At 42.7% G+C, this 20,008-nt stretch overlaps 1 protein-coding gene across 1 annotated transcript; it reads right to left on the bottom strand.

The window, feature by feature from the left end:
- Positions 1–11,690: 11,690 nt before the first annotated feature.
- CHRNA9 (cholinergic receptor nicotinic alpha 9 subunit) lies at positions 11,691–17,468 on the bottom strand (the record flags this gene model as incomplete). The annotated part of the gene is made up of 5 exons (XM_082482992.1): positions 11,691–12,247; positions 14,022–14,554; positions 15,205–15,359; positions 16,161–16,306; positions 17,399–17,468. 5 exons carry the CDS (start codon positions 17,466–17,468, stop codon positions 11,691–11,693), a joined length of 1,461 nt encoding a protein of 486 aa, XP_082339118.1.
- Positions 17,469–20,008: the final 2,540 nt, after the last annotated feature.

Below are 20,008 nucleotides of genomic sequence, written 5' to 3'. Positions count from 1 at the left end.
CCTTGTCTTCTCAGGCTTTGCTCTAATTTCATCAGCCTGGAGATGTATTTCGGCATCCTGGCTTGTATTAGAAATAGCGTGGCCAGCAGAAGTAGGGAGGTGATTGTGCCCCTGTACTCAGCACTGGTGAGGCCACACCTCGAGTATTGTGTTCAGTTTTGGGCACCTCAATACAAGAGAGATACCGAGGTGCTGGAGCGAGTGCAGAGGAGAGCAACAAAGCTGGTGAAGGGCCTAGCAAACAAATCATATGAAGAGCGGTTGAAGGCGCTAGGACTGTTTAGTTTGAGGAGGAGGAGGCTGAGGAGACCTTATCACTCTCTACAACTATTTGAAAGGACACTGTAGAGAGGTTGGTGCTGGTCTCTTCTCACAGGTAATTAATGACAGAACAAGAGGGAATGGCTTCAAGCTCCAACAGGGTAGGTTTAAACTGAATATTAGGGAAGAATTTTTCACAGAAAGGGTGGTCGGGCATTGGAATAGACCGCCCAGGGTGGTGGTTAAGTCACCATCCCTGGATGTGTTCAAGAGACGTTTAGATGTGGTGTTGGGGGATATGGTGTAGGGGAGAACTTTGTAGAGTAGGGTAGATGGTTGGACTCGATGATCCCAAGGGTCTCTTCCAACCTAGACAATTCTATGATTCTACGATTCTATGTTCCTAGTGAAGGCAGAAAGTTTAGAATGAAAGCAAAAGCAACAGCCTGGGTCCCAGTCTCATGAAGAAAGGGGAAGGCGCCCATGCAACAGACAGTTAGTTCAGGATCAGGTTTATGTCTGACAAAGCTGCTTCAACCACCTGATTGCATCCCAGTAAAATTAGAGGTTCCTAACCCAACTCTGAGAGGTCATGCAAAAATTAGATGGAAGTGAACTGCAAAGGCAAAATAGTCTTCCTTTATGATGAAACCTCAAAGGAGTAATTAATTTAATCAGTAGACTTCAACACCGCCTTTCATAACCTGAGATGCACCAAGAGGTTAAGCTATAGGGGCCAAGTTATCTTTGTAACCTTTACCACCAGGAAAATTTACAAACGGCAATTAGTAGATTCGGAGGCCGAAAAAATTAACCCAGATAGAAAGCACGTAATAAACCTCTGGCATTTAACTCTGTGAGGTTAAAACAGAAAAGCCAAGACAGAATCCAGGCTACGCTACAGCCACTGACTGCAGCGAAAGGAATTAGCATTGATCTTCTCACAGGAGGAGGTTTGCAAAACGTCGCATAGTTGTTATATACTGAGGTCATAAAACTGAACCCACTTATTTCATGCAGGATCTGGAGCTGTTGGACAGTATTTAAGGGAACAAGAGCAAACTACAAGGGACTGTATAGATCCCTGATAAGATAGTTTTTCACCCAGTTTTGCGATGAACCTTGGAACTTCTAGCTCGGTACCAGAGGGAAACCCTTTTCTCTCAATAGCATGCAATTAGGTGAATTACTTGGTATAGATAAAGTTGGTCTTTGGAGAGATTATTACTTACAGTGAGAGAGCATAATCCATAGGAGTGATAAAAAGATGGGAGGCTCACATACAAGGTAAAGAGTAATGAAATTCTAACAAAGCTGGGTTTTGTTGGGCGCACCCTCCTCTCCCCCCATCGCTCCAGCTCTTCCTGGATTAAAGTAATTCACTATTCCCTTTCCCTGCAGTTTTAATCCATTTTAAGAGAAATCTTTATCTCTGTAATACAAATTGCCTGCGTTTGTTTATTCAGCAATATCACCTATGAGCACCTGAAGGGTCAACACCTGAGAACTGCAGAGCTGTAGGTAAGCCCAACACACCTTTGGGACACCTCCAAAGTGGTGGTCCTGCTCCCGGGTCACAAAGCACCCAACAGGTGCCAGCAGCCTAGGTGAGATCCAGAGCTTCATCACGGCAGCTATTCTAGCAGTATACTCTATTTCTAAGTGCCATCTCTAAACTTGTCAAGAAATGCTTTATTTTGGGAAAAAAAGCTACAGTAGTAAGTAGAAGGAATAGGGAAATCACTAACAATACACACTGGCCTAGCTAAGCACCCCCACTAAACATATCAGGCAATGGAAAAAAAAAAAAAACAGTACTGCTCTGTTGTGTCTTGTATTCACCCCCATCTACAGGAATTTAGTCACACATCCTGCAAGAAAATCACAACAGTGAGACCATCAGTGGCAGGATGATGGCCCAGAGCTACAATGATATTTCAGTGCCTCATTTTTGACATCCTAAAGTATCTCAATGAAACTAGATGCCTAACCACTGCAAAACTGCCCAGTGGCTCTCTCTGGTCTGTGATAAAGCCCCATCATCCATGTATAAAACCCGCAATTTTAGATCCCACTGCAACCCTGCAAGGCTTCTTTCTTTTTGAGTTCGCCACTTGTAACTTTTCAGATGTCCCGTATGGACAGGAATTTCTGACATCAACTGTCCCATGCTCCTTCACTACAAGCAGGGCTTGATGTATTTAATGGATTTAAGCCAATACTCATACATATCTGGTTAAATAATTACATTTTTGTTCTGGCTGGGGGTTGCATTTGTTTTTTTAAAGAAAATACATGCTACAAAATAGCAATGTAACAGACAACTGCAGTGCAATGGAAATGAATGAAGACTTGTGTTTTGTTGCTACACAAAGATGAAGTCCTACTCCACAAACTGACCATACCACCATTCAAGCAAATAGACCCAGATCGATGACAGAGTCTGGTAGTGTCTGCAGCCATTCTGCCTTCTCAGCAACAGTGTCTCCTCCCCTCTGCCACATGCAGGGAGAGCTTCAGGTGCAAGTACCTCTGGGATGGTGAGGGAAGGGGAAGCAGTCACCCAGCTAGCTGGGCTCAGGGGGACAACCTCCAAGAAGCAGAAGGAGGTTACAATGGAAACAGTGTCCTGGGGGACATAAGCAAGGACCAGGCCACAATTTAAGTGCTGTGCATCACTTGAACTGGACCAAATTACATCCAGCACAGTTTTATTCCACCCGTTATCTCATATGAGTTGCACAGTCTCCACACTCCAGGAATCCTCCAGAGGACTGCAGTCTGATGTGACAGTGGAAGTTTAAGTTGACATTTTGAGAACCACCATCCAGAAACAAGTGCAGGATTGGAATGAACCATCCAGAACACTGCCTTCTGCCTTCTTCAAAAGTGTCACAAATTGCATTTACCAATGTGTCCACCTTTTGAAGTGAAAGCCACCTACGAAACTGCCTCAATTATTTCCCCCTCCTCAATCTAGCTGGCTGTAGAAACAGTCTTTTACACAGAGAGGACTTGCTTTAACACAAATATTGTGTGTGTGCAGTGAGCAGGGTAGATTAGTTGTAAAGTAATCATGAGAGTAAATGATCCCTCTTTCTTCCATGTCGGGGGTTTTGCCCTATCCAGTCAACCTCTGTGGCTACTGAACTCAGAGACACATTTGTGGGACACAGGGAACAGTACCATGATGCTAAAGTTGTTTCTTATAGTGGGTATGGTCATGGTGTAGGGCTTAACAGGATTCTTTCTACTCTCAGAAGAGAATATAAGGACTAGAGGAGAAAAAGGGCTGAAGAACCCAGAAGCAACTCAGAGAAAAGCGAGATCAATGGAAGAAAGCCATCTGCACAAGGTCTGTCATTTGAAGTTGGTCAGAAACCCTAAGTTAACACGTCTACTCACCTGGCTAAGGGCTCAAGTTCCTCCTGCTGTAGCACCCAATGCCTTCAGCAGGCATTTTCTCTTGGTCTCAGCACTATGTGTCCACTGCTTATGAAGCCTTCAATCTGCAGTACTTTGAGGACTAACGAACTAGCTCAAATCACTTCTGTTCATAAGACTATCAGCCCCCAGATCACACTATAAATTAAAGCATGGCTTTTGAGGAAGCCATGAAACAGCCTTTCAGAACAGCAGTCTTTGCACTTGCCCATGGGATACAATTCTTCACTTACCTAGGCCATGCGAACAACCACTCTAACAGGGCACCAAGCCTATATCACTTGTGGCATCTTGGAGAAAACAGAATATTTAGACTTAAGAGCAGCTTGGGGGTTTTTTTTAATCATTAAAAAATTGCCTAAAAGCCTTACCTTGAAGCACCCAGGCAACTAGAACAGCACTTGTATGACCCCTAGAGGTCTCAGGGTTTAGGTGAGGAACTGTCTCCACAGGTAGAGCTTTTGCAAGGTGCTGACTTTCAAGCAGAGGCACCTGGGCCCTGGACTCATTCTCACCACCACCCCTTCACTCCTCTTTTCCCCTTCCCTGAGGGCAGTACTTCCAGGCTGGTTGGCTGCCGATGCCTCAGGAACTGAGGGTCCCAGTGTAATGCTCCTAGAAACACAAAACTTGCTGGCTTGAAGCCCTGCTGAGAATTCCTGCAGCTCAAGGGTGCGCTTATCCACCCTACTCCACTTGGAATCATGGTGTTCAGAAATGCTCTTTGTTATATTTCAAACAACCTTTGCAGGGTAGTGAACATGGCATTCAAAAGCAGAACTAAGGCAGCGTACCTGAAGGTGACTAAGTTTTGCCCATATCTGAACAACAGACCCCTGAGCTCACTTGCACTGCAGTACTGGTTCAGTACAAGGGGGTGAGGGGCCAAATTTACCTTTGGGTTTGTGACATTAGTGTTAAGTCTTTATGAAAAATTCCCATTCTTTAGCTATGAAGAAAGAGATTGTCTCACAATGGCCATTCTGTTTCCAGCTATGCCACCAGCATAAAAGCAATACAAGTTTCACTCACCACAGATATATTACTGGCAGCCACCTAGAGCATTAACATGCTGAACAGAAGTGGCGACAACCTGCAGGACACGACAATACATTTAAACAGCTCTTAACCATGTCAGAAGCACATCTATCGACTTCTTGTAAGAAAGCAGGTGAGCTGGACAGAATGGGATTTGAACATACACGGGAGCCAGAAGGAACTTACAACTATAAAGCAGCCCAGAGGAAGCCAACCTTCCAGACCACATAGGTGATAATCTTCAACCCTGAGGGCCACCAGACACTTGCCTTCAGGAACTGAACAGAGGGGTGAGCTGGAACTAGTTTACCAGCAGGACTGTGGGTAAGCTGGCACCTTGCCCCTGACTAAGCCAGTAGCCCTTACCCCAGAACAGACCCACCGCTGCAATACAGCCCCAGGGTAGGAGCTGCCTTTGACTTGGTGGCAGTCCACCCCTGGATACAGACTGGCCAGTGAATGGGGCACAAAATGGAAGTAGCAATATCACAGCAAGAACATGCTCTAGTGAACTCACAGGGGCTGAATGATAGTCTCCGTAATTTTACATCTTTCACCACATTTTTAGTTTTTCCTCATTTTGCAAACACCATGTAGCATTATTTTGCAACACAGATGTGTCTGCTTCCATCCTCTAAGCAACTTTGCCATATGAAGGTCACACCATCACAGAATAGTCAGGGTTGGAAGGGACCTCTGGAGATCATCTAGTCCAACCCCCCTGCCAGAGCAGGGTCACCTACAACAGGTTGCACAGGACAGCATCCAGGCGGGTTTTGAATGTCTCCAGAGTGGGAGACTCCACAACCTCTCTGGGCAGCCTGTTCCAGTGCTCCACTACCCTCAAAGTGAAGAAGTTCCTCCTCATGTTAAGATGGAACTTCCTATGTTCAAGCTTGTGCCCATTACCCCTCGTCCTATCAATGGGCACCACTGAAAAAAGACTCCTCCCATCCCTCTGGCATCCTCCCTTTAAGTATTTGAAAGCATTAATAAGATCCCCCCCCATTCTTCTTTTCTCTAGACTAAAGAGACCCAAGTTCCTCAGCCTTTCCTCATATGAAAGATGTTCTAATCCCCTAATCATCTTTGTAGCCCTTTGCTGGACCCTCTCCAGCAGATCCCCGTCTTTCTTGAACTGGGGAGCCCAGAACTGGACACAGTACTCCAGATGCGGCCTCACCAGGGCAGAGTAGAGGGGGAGGATGACCTCCCTCGACCTGCTGGCCACACTCTTTTTGATGCACCCCAGGATGCCATTGGCCCTCTTGGCCGCCAGGGCACATTGCTGGCTCATGGTCATCCCGTTGTCCACCAGGACTCCCAGGTCCCTTTCCACAGAGCTGCTCTCCAGGAGGTCAGCCCCCAACCTGTACTGATGCGTGGGGTTATTCCTCCCCAGATGATGTTCATCACCATTGAACATGGACCCTACGTTCTAGCCAAATGCTTTATCCGTGAAGGGCTTTTCTAGCTTCTGGTGGCTACTCCAGATGACATCACCATTTATTTAACTTTATTTTTAGAGTCCATTTTTGGAAACACTAACAAAAGGCAATCCTGCCACTGCAATGTAGTGAGCAGCTTGGTAGCATTCAGCTAGAACTGAAAATACAAAATGAATAAAAGAGCCAGATCTCTTACTTACCTATGGCACACTAACAACAGGACCACGCAGACACATGCACTAATCACAGTATCATTCTTTCTTTGTTCACATTCTACTGGCTCAAACATTTCCTGCTAGTGTGTTCTTAAGCATACCAATGAAGAATTCACAAGCAAACAAAAACAGAATACAAAGTTATTATACAGTATTTAAGGCCACTATTAATCAAAGTTATCTGTCAGTGGTGACACATAGCAAGCAAATACCCAGCAAATCCCAATTTACTCATTTTATTCACTGGAACACTCTGCCTACAACAATCTGGTTTAGGTTTAAGCAATTTTAAAAACCCTGTTATTTTTTGGTCCACTTTTCCTTTGCCAGCTCTGTCATTGCATTCAGATTAACTGAAACCAGTGCATTCATCAAACCAAAGGAGCGGGTCCAGAGGAGGGACCAGAATACAGTTGGCCTTTTGGGCAGCGAGCGCACATTGCCAGCTCATGTTGAGCTTCTCATCAAGCAACACCCGTCTCCTCAGGGCTGCTCTCAATCCGTTCTCCACCCAGTCTGTATTTGCGCAAGGGAATTGCCCCGACCCATGTGCAGGACCTTGCACTTGGCCTTCTTGAACTGCATGAGGTTTGCGCAGGCCCACGTCTCAAGCCTGTCCAGGTCCCTCTGACATCCCTTCCCTCCAGTATGTCGACTGCTCCACCCAGCTTGGTGTCATCGGCAAACTTGCTGAGGGTACACTCAATCCCAACATCCATGTCGCCAACAAAGATGTTAAATAGTACTGGTCCCAGTACCGACTGCTGAGCAACACCACTTGTCACTGCTCACCACTTGGTCAGGGAGCCATTGGCCACAACTCTTTGAGTGAGACTGTCCAGCCCATTCCTCATCCACCCACAGGTCCATTGGTCAAATCCATGTCTCTCCAATTTAGAGACCAGGACGTTGTGTGGGACAGCATCAAATGCTTTGCATAAGTCCAGGTAAAAACAGTAAAAACAGTATTGTTCACTGCCACCTTGCAGAATGCAGTTCTTAAAAGGTGTCTGGAGACAATGAAGCTCTAACTTGCACAACACAAACTAGATACAAAATCCTCTGCTACCTCTTGTCCGTTCCACCCAGCTGGACTTGTCTCTAACAAAGAGGAAAGATTTCTCCTTTTTAGTGGACTTCAGAACAGTGAGAAAAGAGATGTTCAGCTTGCTCTCCCTCCTTTAATAGAGCTCTAGGTTACCCACTCTGCCTGCACGTACAAAGGAGGTGGTTGCACACAATCTCCAGAGGCCGCCTTTGGTCCTACATCCTGTCACCGATTAAAAGATTTTAAGAATCAAAACAAGAGTTTACGTATTCTTTTCTTCAACGAGTAATAGAAGTTTCTAAGAAGAAAAGATGGATTCTTCCCCGTTTTATAAAGAGAATGAAAGGAATTCCCTCTCACCTCACACTCTCCTTTTCCCCATCTCCTAAACAATCACATTACAGGTCTTCCATTTCTCAAATTGGGAGAGAGATGCACAATCAGGATTCTTGCCACACTCCTGCACTTCTTGAGAAACAACTCTCAGACACTTCCCATACTTCTGGCAGGATCAGAGAACAAAGCTTTGTTAACCAGAGGACGAAACATGCAGATAGCTGAAACATGGGGAAACCCAGTTCTCTATTTCAAGGCGTCATTTACTGTCCAGCATGATCCTTTTGGGTTTAGCCTGAATCCTCAAGCTGCAATTGCCACAAACAGAAACAGATTTCCTGGGGTAGCTAAGAGCATCTCCTACCTTCCTGCACTGTTGGAAACTCAACACCCCAATATCCCATGACACTTCATCTTCAGTTCTGTAATTCTGCTCGCGGAAGAGAGCACAGTGAAGGCATCACAGGAGATAGCTTACCTTTCTCCTCATTTTAACACTGAAATGACTTAATACAAGAGGAGAGAGGTGATCTCTCTGCCAAGAGACGGTAACAAAAAAAGCTGTCAGCTCATTCCTCAAAGGCCTCTGCAGCACACAGATCTCAAACGGTATTTTTACAGCACCATTGTCCTCCTCAGTAAAGTCACCCCTCTGCCTTCATGTTAAGCCTGCAGAGTTACTCAGACAAGAGCGTAAATAGTCATTTTTCTGTTACTGTAATCAGTCATTCATCATCTCTGGATTTAATCTTCCTGAAAGATTACTGGATCTAAGCAGGAGACACACAAAGGAAAGAGGAAGAGACCAGGACAGACAGAATTAAATTAAACGTTCCTGTCTCCACTCAGCACTAGGGTTGCCACATAGTTCTGACTGCTAACACACTTGGTTGATTGAGAGCAGTTGTTTTCTTACTGCAATAGCTAAATACAGAGATATACAAACTAAACATAAGACCTTGGAGGGGCACAAACTACAGCCCCTACAGTTTAATTAGAAGCTCCTGAGCTAGCTTTAAACCAGCCAGCCCTGGCATGGACAGCCTCGTCACCAGAAGCATGGCCCTGCAGCATCACGTTATGTTTCTACCCTGGAAAATGATCAAGTCCAAAGATGTGACTCTGAGGATCCTAGCATGAGGCTTCACAGTAACAATTCAGGTATTTCTACCAACACCCACCATCTGCTGCTCAAATTCTTCATTGAATCCAAGACTCTTATGAACTAAAACCAGAAAAGTGTTTGTTACAAGAGCAAGAACAACATTCACCATATTTAAATAAAGGACGAGAAACACTTGAGAATGCCTGGCGATCCAAAGAAAGGGTAACAAAATAATGAAAAAGCAAATGTAATGGTTAATAAATTGAAATAGCTAGGAATAATTTTCAAATCATATTCTTGTAAGGAAGAGAATTCTTTAGTGCTATCACATCTTCACACAAAACATGCTAGGGAAGTGCAAAGTATGATTTCAACATAATCATCCAAGCATGCAGCATACTGAAGAGCACGAGCAGAATAAATAGGTTCACGATCCACCTATGGCTGCAAGCTTTTTTCTTATACATGGGGACCCCAGAACTGCAGCAGTTTGTTTCGAACAAAATGTCATGGGCACAATCTGAATTTCTAAGATAGATATTTGAGTCAGACTAAAGGCCTGTCTAAACCTGGAAGGTGCCGTCAATGGGTGCCACCAGTAGGATGAAGAGCACTGAAGAAGAACATGCAGTCATGAATCCCTAAAATATTGCTCCACCTTTCAACACTTCATGACTGTATTTAGCAGTATGGTGATATATTTTTCTTCCATGTTTTTCCCTGACTCTTTAAATCCATGCAATATTTCAGCATTCACAAATCCTGTTGCAAGGAGTTCCTCAGCCTTCTCACACATTGTACAGACTCCTCCCCTGTCACACACCATGTGTATTTGGTGTACCCAGTTCCTATATGGGAAGACACAGTGAACAGTAACTCTCTACATTCTTTATGCCACCCAAAAGCCTTGGACAAACCCTCGGTCATCAGTTTTCCATGCCAACGACCCATGTTCTGAATATTTTAACTTATATTTAAATACTTTGCTCCCTCAGCTTTTGGGGCAACATTTTTTTCCACAACAACAACAAAAAAATCCATTTCCTCAAACAGGCAGTGTAAGTGCCAAACCCTGAACTCCATGGCAAATGAGCGCAACCATTTTTCTGCACAGTGAAACTCTACAGCTTGTCTTCTAAAGGAGCTATTCAAACTTACTCTGCTTGACTGGGAACTGGTAATATCCAGGGAACACACTTGAAACTTTTTCCACATGCTGAGTTTATTCTTGGCTAGCCACCCAGTTTAGCTTTACATTAGAACCTGGACTTTAAGACTTGCATTATGTATGAGAATACAGATAAGCTTACGGCATTAATTATTCCACACAAAAGAAAACCTGCCATTAGCAAGTCAATGCATCATTTGCATCATAATAATGGTAATAACAATTCCCTTTCTTCCAATAAATTTGGGCATAACAACCACATCACTTTGTCATTTTGACTCCTTGCTCTTAAGTTACAGCTCCACAGGTATGCTCTTATTAACTGCAACAATTATGAAAATGAGTTTTATCACATGAACTTTTGACTGGGATCCATTACAGTGTCATTCAGCCTCTCCCACTGCATCTAGAATATCATGGTTTCAAAGTTCAGGGTGCTCTGTAAAAGCAATTTATCTGCCGCAGGCATGCCTGGGGTACTAGCTTCTCACTTTACTACACGAGACGTCTTCCAGAGCTCCATTAGTATGAGAGGGTTAACAGAAATTAACACACAGAAAAGGGGGTTTTGGTGTTGTCAGCGACACATTCACATACACGTAAGTACTGAGGTGTTGAGCAAGGAGTGTTGATTATGGCACTACTTTAACAAGCCTGTAAGATCATGCTTTTGTGCTAAGTAATGCACAGAGTAGCCTTGGCATTCCTGTAAACACTTTAAATTTTAAAGTATTAAAGAGGATGTAAGAGTGAACAAGGGACACACGGGGTGAACATTGCTGAAGGTCAATAAAATGAGCAGAGACAAAAGTCACAACCTCCTATTTCAGCAGTCTCAAGTGGCATTTAAAGGCCCATCTCGCACAAATGCCCAGGGGAATGAGACATCTAGGAAGGACAGGAGTTCTTCCTATTATTAGGCTCAAGAGAAAGAGAATGGAAAATTGGCCCTCCCACTTGGTGAGGAACAAGCCCTGGGAATCAGGCTTCCTGGAGCCGTGGTGACAATAGGGTAATATTCAGCAGCAGGAAATGATAAAGAGGAAGATCAAGGTAATCATCATATTCAGTAAGCTCAATGGTATTAGAAGTGAAATGCACAGCAGACAGACATGTAGAGCCTATGAAACGATAGGAACAGCGATCAGAATGAGCCGTAACAAAAAGGCAAGTTAGGGAGACAAGCTAAAAAAAGGAAAAAAAGACAGTGCCCTACAGGGATGATTTCCAGGAACTGCTGCCAAGTCACAAATATACTTATTTTTTTTCTAGGGGAGGCAAAAGGCTGGTCAAGTTACAAGGTGCAGCCCTGTGAATACAGGGGTCCCATCACTGCAGTGCTCCACCCCATTCCCGAAGTCATGGCCACCACCCATCAAGATGCACAGAGTTCCTAACCCAGCAGCCTCATCAGGGCTGTGCTCCCTACCAAAAAGGCAAGGACAGTCACCAACAAAGCTCTCAGCCGAGCAATGTCTCAACACGCTTGTCACAGCCTACAGCATCAATTTGTTTATTGTTACAGAATGCAAGACAAAGATCTCAAAAGCACCCCTGTTCCAGAGCTCCCCCGAAACAAGCTAACCCTGTATATTCAGATTTACAAAAGGAATGTGTTCATCTTCAGTTAAGCTGCTTTCCCAATGATCAGCACGCTCATAAAAAACACCATAATAAAGAAAACCCACATGAAAAACCTGTCCATCACTTTTGCAACTTTTTTCCACTCAATTCCTTTGGCCCGGTTTGCTTTATGGTCTCGAACACAATTAGCAATATACTCGATATTTTTAATCAGCATTTTGTAACAGGAACAGCAATTAACAGTCTCCCTAACATTTTCACCATGAACTCCATAGCTTCTATTCAAATTTCCATTGAGCTTCTCCTTAAGATCAGGGTTATCATTCCTATTGGAAAGGTGACTCTTTACCTCTTTGTGCCTCCTCTGACACCCATCACCCCCCTCTAACTTACATTCTTCTTCCTTCTCTCTTTTCGGACTTGTGCAATTTTCACCCACATCATAAACAAAAAAGATTTTTGACATGTAGTCCAAAATAACCACCCTGGCCCATTGTGGAACCGGCTTTGCTTCTGAACCACAGTGATGGAGATTCATGATAATGATCGTCAATGCAGTGGAAGCTGTGATCATGGTCATAGTTGCTATGTAATACTTTCCTGGAACACAAAATAAAACCGTATTAAAAGGTGCTACAAGAATAAAAAAATTCAATGCAGAAATAACAACGTGACAACATTGTGCTAAATGTAAGTGCAAGTAAAATCAGTTTTTAGATCACCTTGATTCTCTATATAATCAGATCACACTTAATTTACCATTTAAAATCAAAGATTAAAGCCATTAAAGTAAAACCTCATACTCTGGCATGCCTTTATCAGATGAGTAAATCACTGTTGTGTTAGCATGGTAAATATCTGCCAACCAAAACCTCTGATTTCTCAAAATACACCCATCCAAAACCAGCTTAAAAGTGTTTATCAGGAGCCTTGGTCTTTTCCTGGTGTCTGTAAAATGCCAGTGTTGATTCACGTGGCACATTGGAAATCCCACTTCCCGAATGCATTAACAAAAGCAGTGACAACGTTTTGTTGGACGCGCCCAACGCCAGCAGGTTGATGCCTTCGCATTCACACAGGCCAGTAAAGACCCAAGACCTTGCTGGTGTCCACAACCAGCGTGCCGCCAGCCGAGGCCAGGCGTAGAGCTGAAGGGCGGCTCCGCTGCCTCTTGAGACTTGTCATCTGGATTTTCTTCAGACTGTGCAAATTTTAGCACGGCTAGTCCAAACCAGGACAAAGCTCGCTCTGGCCGGGAATAGACAGCAAATACAGCGACTGCAAGCTGTACCCCTCAGCCGCTGCTTTTGACAACCAAAGGGCACAGGATGCACCACAGGCAAGCGAGATGTGATCCCGGAATGTTTTCAAGGGGGTTGGAAAGGATGGCGAAGCAACAGAGAAAGACTGAGGCTAGGGTCCTGCCTCCTTAATTCAGACAGTACGATAGGAGGGTAGGGAAGGTACTCCAGTACAGCAAGCCCATGTTCTGGGTGGGAATAGTTGCTGCTGGCGTGGGAAATGCATTAACTTTCCTATTCATTGACCAATTTCTGGTCTTAGTAAGCCATGTACTTTTCATACATACAGTAATAATGATAAAAATAATAATTAACTTATTATTATCTGAATTATCTTAAAGCTGGAAGCCAAAGTGCAGACAACTGTGTTCCCAGTCCTCCAGAAATCCCACCAGGGCAGCTGGGCAGCCTCCTGCCACAGGGGATCGAACAGCCAGAAACAGGAGAGTCCTGGCAGAAGGCAGACAGGACAGTGCTGAACACCACCCTTTTCACTACACATCAGCTCTTCTGAACTCTTAGACACAAATTAAAATTCAGCATAATGGATTGTCAGGCATTACAATTCAATGTGACAATTGCTGGATATTAAATTAAGTCAAGCCCGAGTGTCCCAGCCAGGCCACCCAACCATCTGCACCTGAGAGGAAACATGTCTTGAAACAGTCTGGTCTTGTGTGTACAGCTCTTGCTTACACTTCGTACACTGGTTCCAAAATTGTTTTCCATTACTAGTTTTATGACAGTATGTAGTTCTACATTTCTAACTATATTTAATAAATAGAAATAGCTAGGTAATATATAATTTAAAATAAACACAAAATAACCTTTAAAAGCTTCAGCATACCTGTATAAATCACAGAATGGTTGGGGTTGGAAGGGAAATTCGGAGATCATCTAGTCCAACCCCCCCGCCAAAGCAGGTAAATTCCATGCACATTTTAAGTATTTCACTGCGTTTTAAAAATACAGCACCTTTATCTTCCCAGAAACCACAAATTTCATATGGTCTCCCTGACATACAGCCCTGCTATTAATAAGCCATGTTGAAAGACAAAGTGTGTAAAGCTCACCTATCAAAGGTACGTTTTCAGAGGGAGGCATGATCTCTGCAACCATCAACTGAAACACAGTCAGAGCAAGCAGAACCGTAACACCCAGAGACACTTTTTCACCAGAGTCTGCAGGGAGATAGAATCCCAGTGGGGCCAGGAAAGAGATCAAGATGCAAGGCAGCAACAGATTAAATATGTAGAATGAAGACTTCCTTTTCAAAATCAGTGTGAAGGTCACATCTGGATAAGGCTCAGAGCAGCAACCATAAGTGATAACGTTCTTAACCGCTGGCATACCATGAATCTCCCATTCCACATCTTCTATGAAGTCAGAGAGGTCACCACTGTCAAGAGAATTGATGATGTCTACCTGATTACCATTATAGGTCCAGGACCCAAATGTAAGGTTGCACTGCTGGCTGTCAAAAGGAAAATAAGATACATCTACTACGCATGAGCTCTTTGTGATAGCAGGTGCATCCCAAGTGATTTTTCCATCATATCTCAACACAACATTAGTATTCACTGGTTCTGAAAAGTCATCATCAGCCCTAAAAGACAGAAGAGCAACAGTCAAGATCAACAGGCAAGAACTTAATGTGTGGGCTGGGACAAGGTGGGGAGTCCCTTGCTTCACACCATTAAAAGCATGCTTCTGAAATCATATTATTTATTTATACTTAATTTCATTAGGAATTTACTATTAACTATTATTTACAGGCACCAGTGCCCATTAATACCAAACATCAGCGCTGCTAAATTATGTTGTATTTGTTGGCCATAGCTTCTTCAAACTTGACCTCAAACAGGGTACAGTAGGAAAAGAATCCGTTCAAAGATGAAAATAATCTGTTGGTCACTACGGGCCTGGGAAAGCAGTCAAGGAGTGCAGCCTTCACGCACCACCTTTTTGTGGACACAATCTTCCAGAGCTCTTCAGCAGAAAGCACTCAACCTGCCAGGGTATTCAATTCCCAGTGCAGCAAAATTCAGAACAGCTTTGCTGTGTAGCATAATCAATTGCTATTTATGGCTTTATTGCAAAATATTTAAATGATCAACAGCAAATGTTAAGACAACAAACAAACCCCTTGCTAAGGTAAGGTAGTGATACAAATTCAGTCTCTGGGTCAATTCCTCCTTCAACCCCCTCCCTCCCTCAGACAAATATTCAAGCTGATTTTTCTCCAGCCACACTCACTTGTTATACAGGACAATATCTGGTCTCCAAACCAAATCACTTGGGATCCTGATAGAATCCAACCCATCATATTTATCTTTGTCCCATTTGAGGTATGCATCATACCAGCTTTGTCGAATCCATAAGTAAGCTGACAAAATTTGGTTCCTTTCATCCTGTATAAAAATGTAGAAATATTTCTAGCTGAAGGTGACAAAAGCACATCCTAGATGCAGATGGCATTTGTTGTATGGCTTCAAAGTAGCGCCCAAAAGAGGCCAGAATGCTGACAGGCCACAAAATTAGTTCTCAGACAGCTACATATGCCCATACACCGTACAGGGAGGTTATTTATGTGGACTTTCTCTTATCCAAACCTTCTTCCCCATGCACACTCCCTTAGCTTTAGTAACAGTTGTCTAAGGCTCCCAGTATCTTAAAAATTTCCTTTTGCGAACTTCAGAATACAAAGAACAGCTAACAGATTCAGTCTAACAAACTCTCTGAAAGCTCGGTCAGGCCTTGAGGTTGTAATTTAGAAGCCACAAAAGTGATTTTCCGTTCTCCTTCCAGACAAATGTTGTTTTGCCTTAAAAGTATATCTGGCTGAAAGAAATTTTAAAAGTTACTGAAGGCTAAAACCGGGAGTTTATGTAGAAATTAACTGCATCTTAGAAAAAGCATTTGCTTTTTCTATTTAAAAGTCAGCAAAAGTTGCCTGGAGGGTGTGATTCCAACACATAATTACAAAAGAAGTCAACAATTCAGCAGCTGTAAGTTTGCAGACTTATAATGGAAGTCTTAGCATTGCAATCCGACAAGAGTCTATAAAGAACTGGAGAACATGACCCTCGTGAAGAAGCATTACTGAGGTGGTCACACCAAAAAGCAAGTTGCTTTTTCCACTCCAAGCAAAAGGTTTACAGCTAGTACATTTCTGCACATCTTTAGAAAAACAGAACTGTACTCTTACTCACCATGTCTTTAATTTGGGACAATGTGATCTGAAGGGTGACATTCAGTACTTTATCTGTGTCTTCCACTGGTCTTAAAGCATTTGAGTAGTTTTCAAACAGTTCATTAAACAGCATGTGGGCATATTTTCCTTTGGCTGACTCTACAGCTAGATAACACAGATTTGCTTAGTACATCAGATTAAGCACTCAGCAGTAACAGAAGACAACCTCTTTCTACACCTTCAAGTAGTATTTGCTATAACTGTATTCCCATACTGTAGATATCATTTAGTGTGGAAACAGAAGTAGACCCGAAACTATTTATATGAGGACAACATTCACCTGTAGTAAATGAATAGCTAAGCCTAGCTTTTCATGCCCGCTGGAAAAAAAAAACCCTCTGCATCCAGAGACTCCTGCCTTTTTTGAAGGTAAGTATCATTTATTTATTATTATTACCTTTATTTTACTGATCTTTTTCATAGGCACGTAGATTATTGACTTACAGTCACACATCTGCCATGTTAAAATTAGGAGCAAAGTCTGGGAGTAGGTTTGACTTCAGGCTAATGACTTGAGTTACCTCCCTAAATGCATCATTCATGCTACTTCCAGAATTTACCCCTTTTGGTTTTTAACTACCACTTGGAAAAAGCCTGAGCTGCTTTTCCTCACAAACTGGCAACTGCATGAGGTATGAACACATCCTTGGACTAACATCTTCCCCCAACCATGTGTTTGGAGATGCTTCGTGCTATCCAGACTTAGTCACTAAGGATAATCCGCTGAAATTTTAGATTTTAACCAAGACTTTTGCTGTTCCACACTGTTTTGTGCATCACAGTCCCTCTAGGCGATGTCTGTGTTACCTTTAGATAGATTCACACGTTCCGGCCAGCAAAGGGCAAGGACGCTAACACTCATAAGACTTGCGCAAATGCCAGCTGGCACTGCGTAGGAAGCAAGTGCTTTGGAGTACAGCACTCTCAGGTGACTCACAGTGACTTCCTGGACTAACTAGAGTTCAAAGCAAACCTTTCTGATTAAAAAGAAATCCTAACAAATCAAAGCTTCACAAAGAGCATTTAAGTTCTGTATGCACATAATCATCCATTTTGCCTACACATCAGTGAGACAAAGTAAAACAAAGCAGATGAAAGACTTCAGAGCTCAGCCGTGTAAGACACATCAGGACACCAGTTCATGTCCGAGCAAAACAAACCTCAATGCAACATTTAGTTATTAAGCAGTATTCTCACCTTGAAGCATCACTGCTGTGAACAGCAACCAGAGAGACACGTAAAAGGACGACGGGCTATTTCTCTTCATTTCTGGACCTTAAATAAAACTGTTCACCCAAGGGCACAAAAATGTTTATCAAAACTTATCAAAAAATAACAACAAAAAAAATTAAGTTGCACAGCAACATGAAGATGCTGAGACACTGATGAGCTGCTAGAAGCAACTCAGTCCTCCCTCAGCAGCTGTCAGAGTCCTAGAGCGATGGATGGTTTTGTCCCTGACACTGCCTGGGGCTCTGATCAACCCTCCCTCTCTCTGTAACTTGAGAGCTGCCTGTGCTAAAGCTAGTGCTGAGAGAGAAGACAAATGGATGGGATATCAGTAGGAAAATTGTATTCCATTGCATTTTTTTTTAATTACAAATGTAAGATTTTGTCCAATTTATGAAGAGCCCTTTTAGAGTTCTTTGGTGGGCCATGTTTTTACTGCCCCTATGTTCAGCAACAGCTTGCTCAGAACCACTTCTGTGGAACCTCTGGATTGTCTCAAAAAAAGAGATCTGCCTCAGTACTTTAATTGGTATAGTCACACTGCATGTCACATCCAATATGTCACACAGAAAAAAACAACAAAAAAACAACACACTGACAAAATAATGTTTTTATCTACCAAAGTGATGCCACAAGGAAGAGATGCAGCTACACCAAAGTTGGACAACACAGGCAACATTTGCGGTAGCCCAGTATTGCTGTGCAAACAAGAATGTCCACTGGTGTACACAACTGAGACCAGTACTCAGCACAGTAAATCAGAAGCAAAACTGGACTCTGCAGGTAAAATGCCCTTTCTCAATACAGCAGTTTTTCCCAGGTGAACTTGGCAAGACTTTACAAAGAATTACAGAGTTACTGGACAGCTCTTGCATTTAGCCAAAGACTTCAGGAGAGAAATATGAATATGAAACAATACCACACCTGGTCTCACATCTACCCCAATGGTCAGATCTTCATTAGCTCTGTCTATATTACTCATGTTGCCAAGTTAGTTTCCTAGTACTGCAGGCATTTTCTTACAAGTTTCACACAGACAAGAGGCGATGACTTCCTCCTTTCCATGGTCCAATCCATCCTTCATGATACACTGCAGTTCGTTTTGCCAGCCTTCCAGAAGAGGTAACAGAAAAGAGTCACTAAAACGGAAAGGTGAAAATATAGAATGAACTACCAGCAAAAAGAATTGGTCCAGAATAGTTCTGATCCACACAAAACATAAAATACTGTTGCTTTACTCTTGTGTGGTCTTTAGGCTAGAAGGAAGCTGATCCCTCCATACACATAATTTCTATATAGTAGCACTCTTGGCACTCACTGGCTAATGTTTGTGCTTTTGTGGGATCTATAAATCAATGACATTTATGGCCAGGTTTAATAGGTAAGCAATAAATAATTTCAGTCAAAGCACCTGTAATGAAATTCATCTCTGTCACTGCGTTTGCTGCATTGCCAAAGGGGAAAAAAGTGGAAAACAGTTTAGGAGCCAAAAGGTCAGAGAAGTCCATAGACAGTAGGTAATAGCCTGCTGTTTCTGTGGGAAGAAAGTATATGCTGTTAGAGACAAAATCAGAGACAGAAGGTGAAAGATTTTTGGATACAGTCAGATCAGTGCATTCTCAGGGGACACCTTTAGTCTACAGTACATCTGCCATTACATCAGCAAATAGCTACTGCTTTGCTTCTTTTGTTGTAATTACAAGAGTGACCAGGGGTACTGCTTTATGTGTGCTGCTGTAAACTCGACTGGAACCAAGACTAAGTTTGCTTTGCCACAGGCTTGAGACAATCTTGTGAACTGTTACACCAGCAATATGCATCTGCCAAGTAGTGCAGACTGATGTACTTTGATTTGCATAAGATCATGTATATTGAAGAACCCTGCACCTTTATTGTAATGACATCTTCTTGAAGGGAAACCACAGGTTCTCAAAAGACAAAACCAAGAAGCGTGCTTACATGTGTTGTTTACTCAATTTATTCTTATACACACATATATTCCACATGTTATTCACTATAAACTTGCAAAGGGATCGATCATAACTGAGAGGTTACGATCTATCATCTTTCCAGTCATCAAATACAGCCAATAGTTGCCACCCACTGAACATACAGACAGGCAAACATGTGCACACATATACAAGAAAACACTTGTTATACTTGAGATGCTGCATCGATTACACAGTGCTTTAAATATAAAACTAAAATACATCCAAAAGCTTTTTCAATATTACAGATACAAGAAATTTAACAATCTTAGTATGCCAGATCATTTGGCTTCTTTACGTTTGTTCACAAGATATCTGATCTGTAATTTTAATCAAAATGTCCCTAATGTAGACATTTTGTGCAAAGAACTAGTATTAACATTAATCATTGTTTATTGATCTGTGAAATTTATCTATAAACCCATGCTTCCTCAGAATATAGTTTTAAATTGTGGCACAATCTACAGCAATACTACTCCCAGATCAAACATCCCATTTAACATTTGAATGGACCTCAAATTTATAGTTAAGCAGTTCTCTGTTTTTGCAGTAAGACGTTCTGCTACCAAGTCAGGAATTAAAATCAAGT

Source organism: Vanellus vanellus (assembly GCF_965231255.1).
Source record: "Vanellus vanellus genome assembly, chromosome: 4".
NCBI classification, from domain to species: domain Eukaryota; kingdom Metazoa; phylum Chordata; class Aves; order Charadriiformes; family Charadriidae; genus Vanellus; species Vanellus vanellus.
Note: the sequence above shows the minus strand (reverse complement) of the source record. Positions and strands in the feature narration are given on the sequence as shown.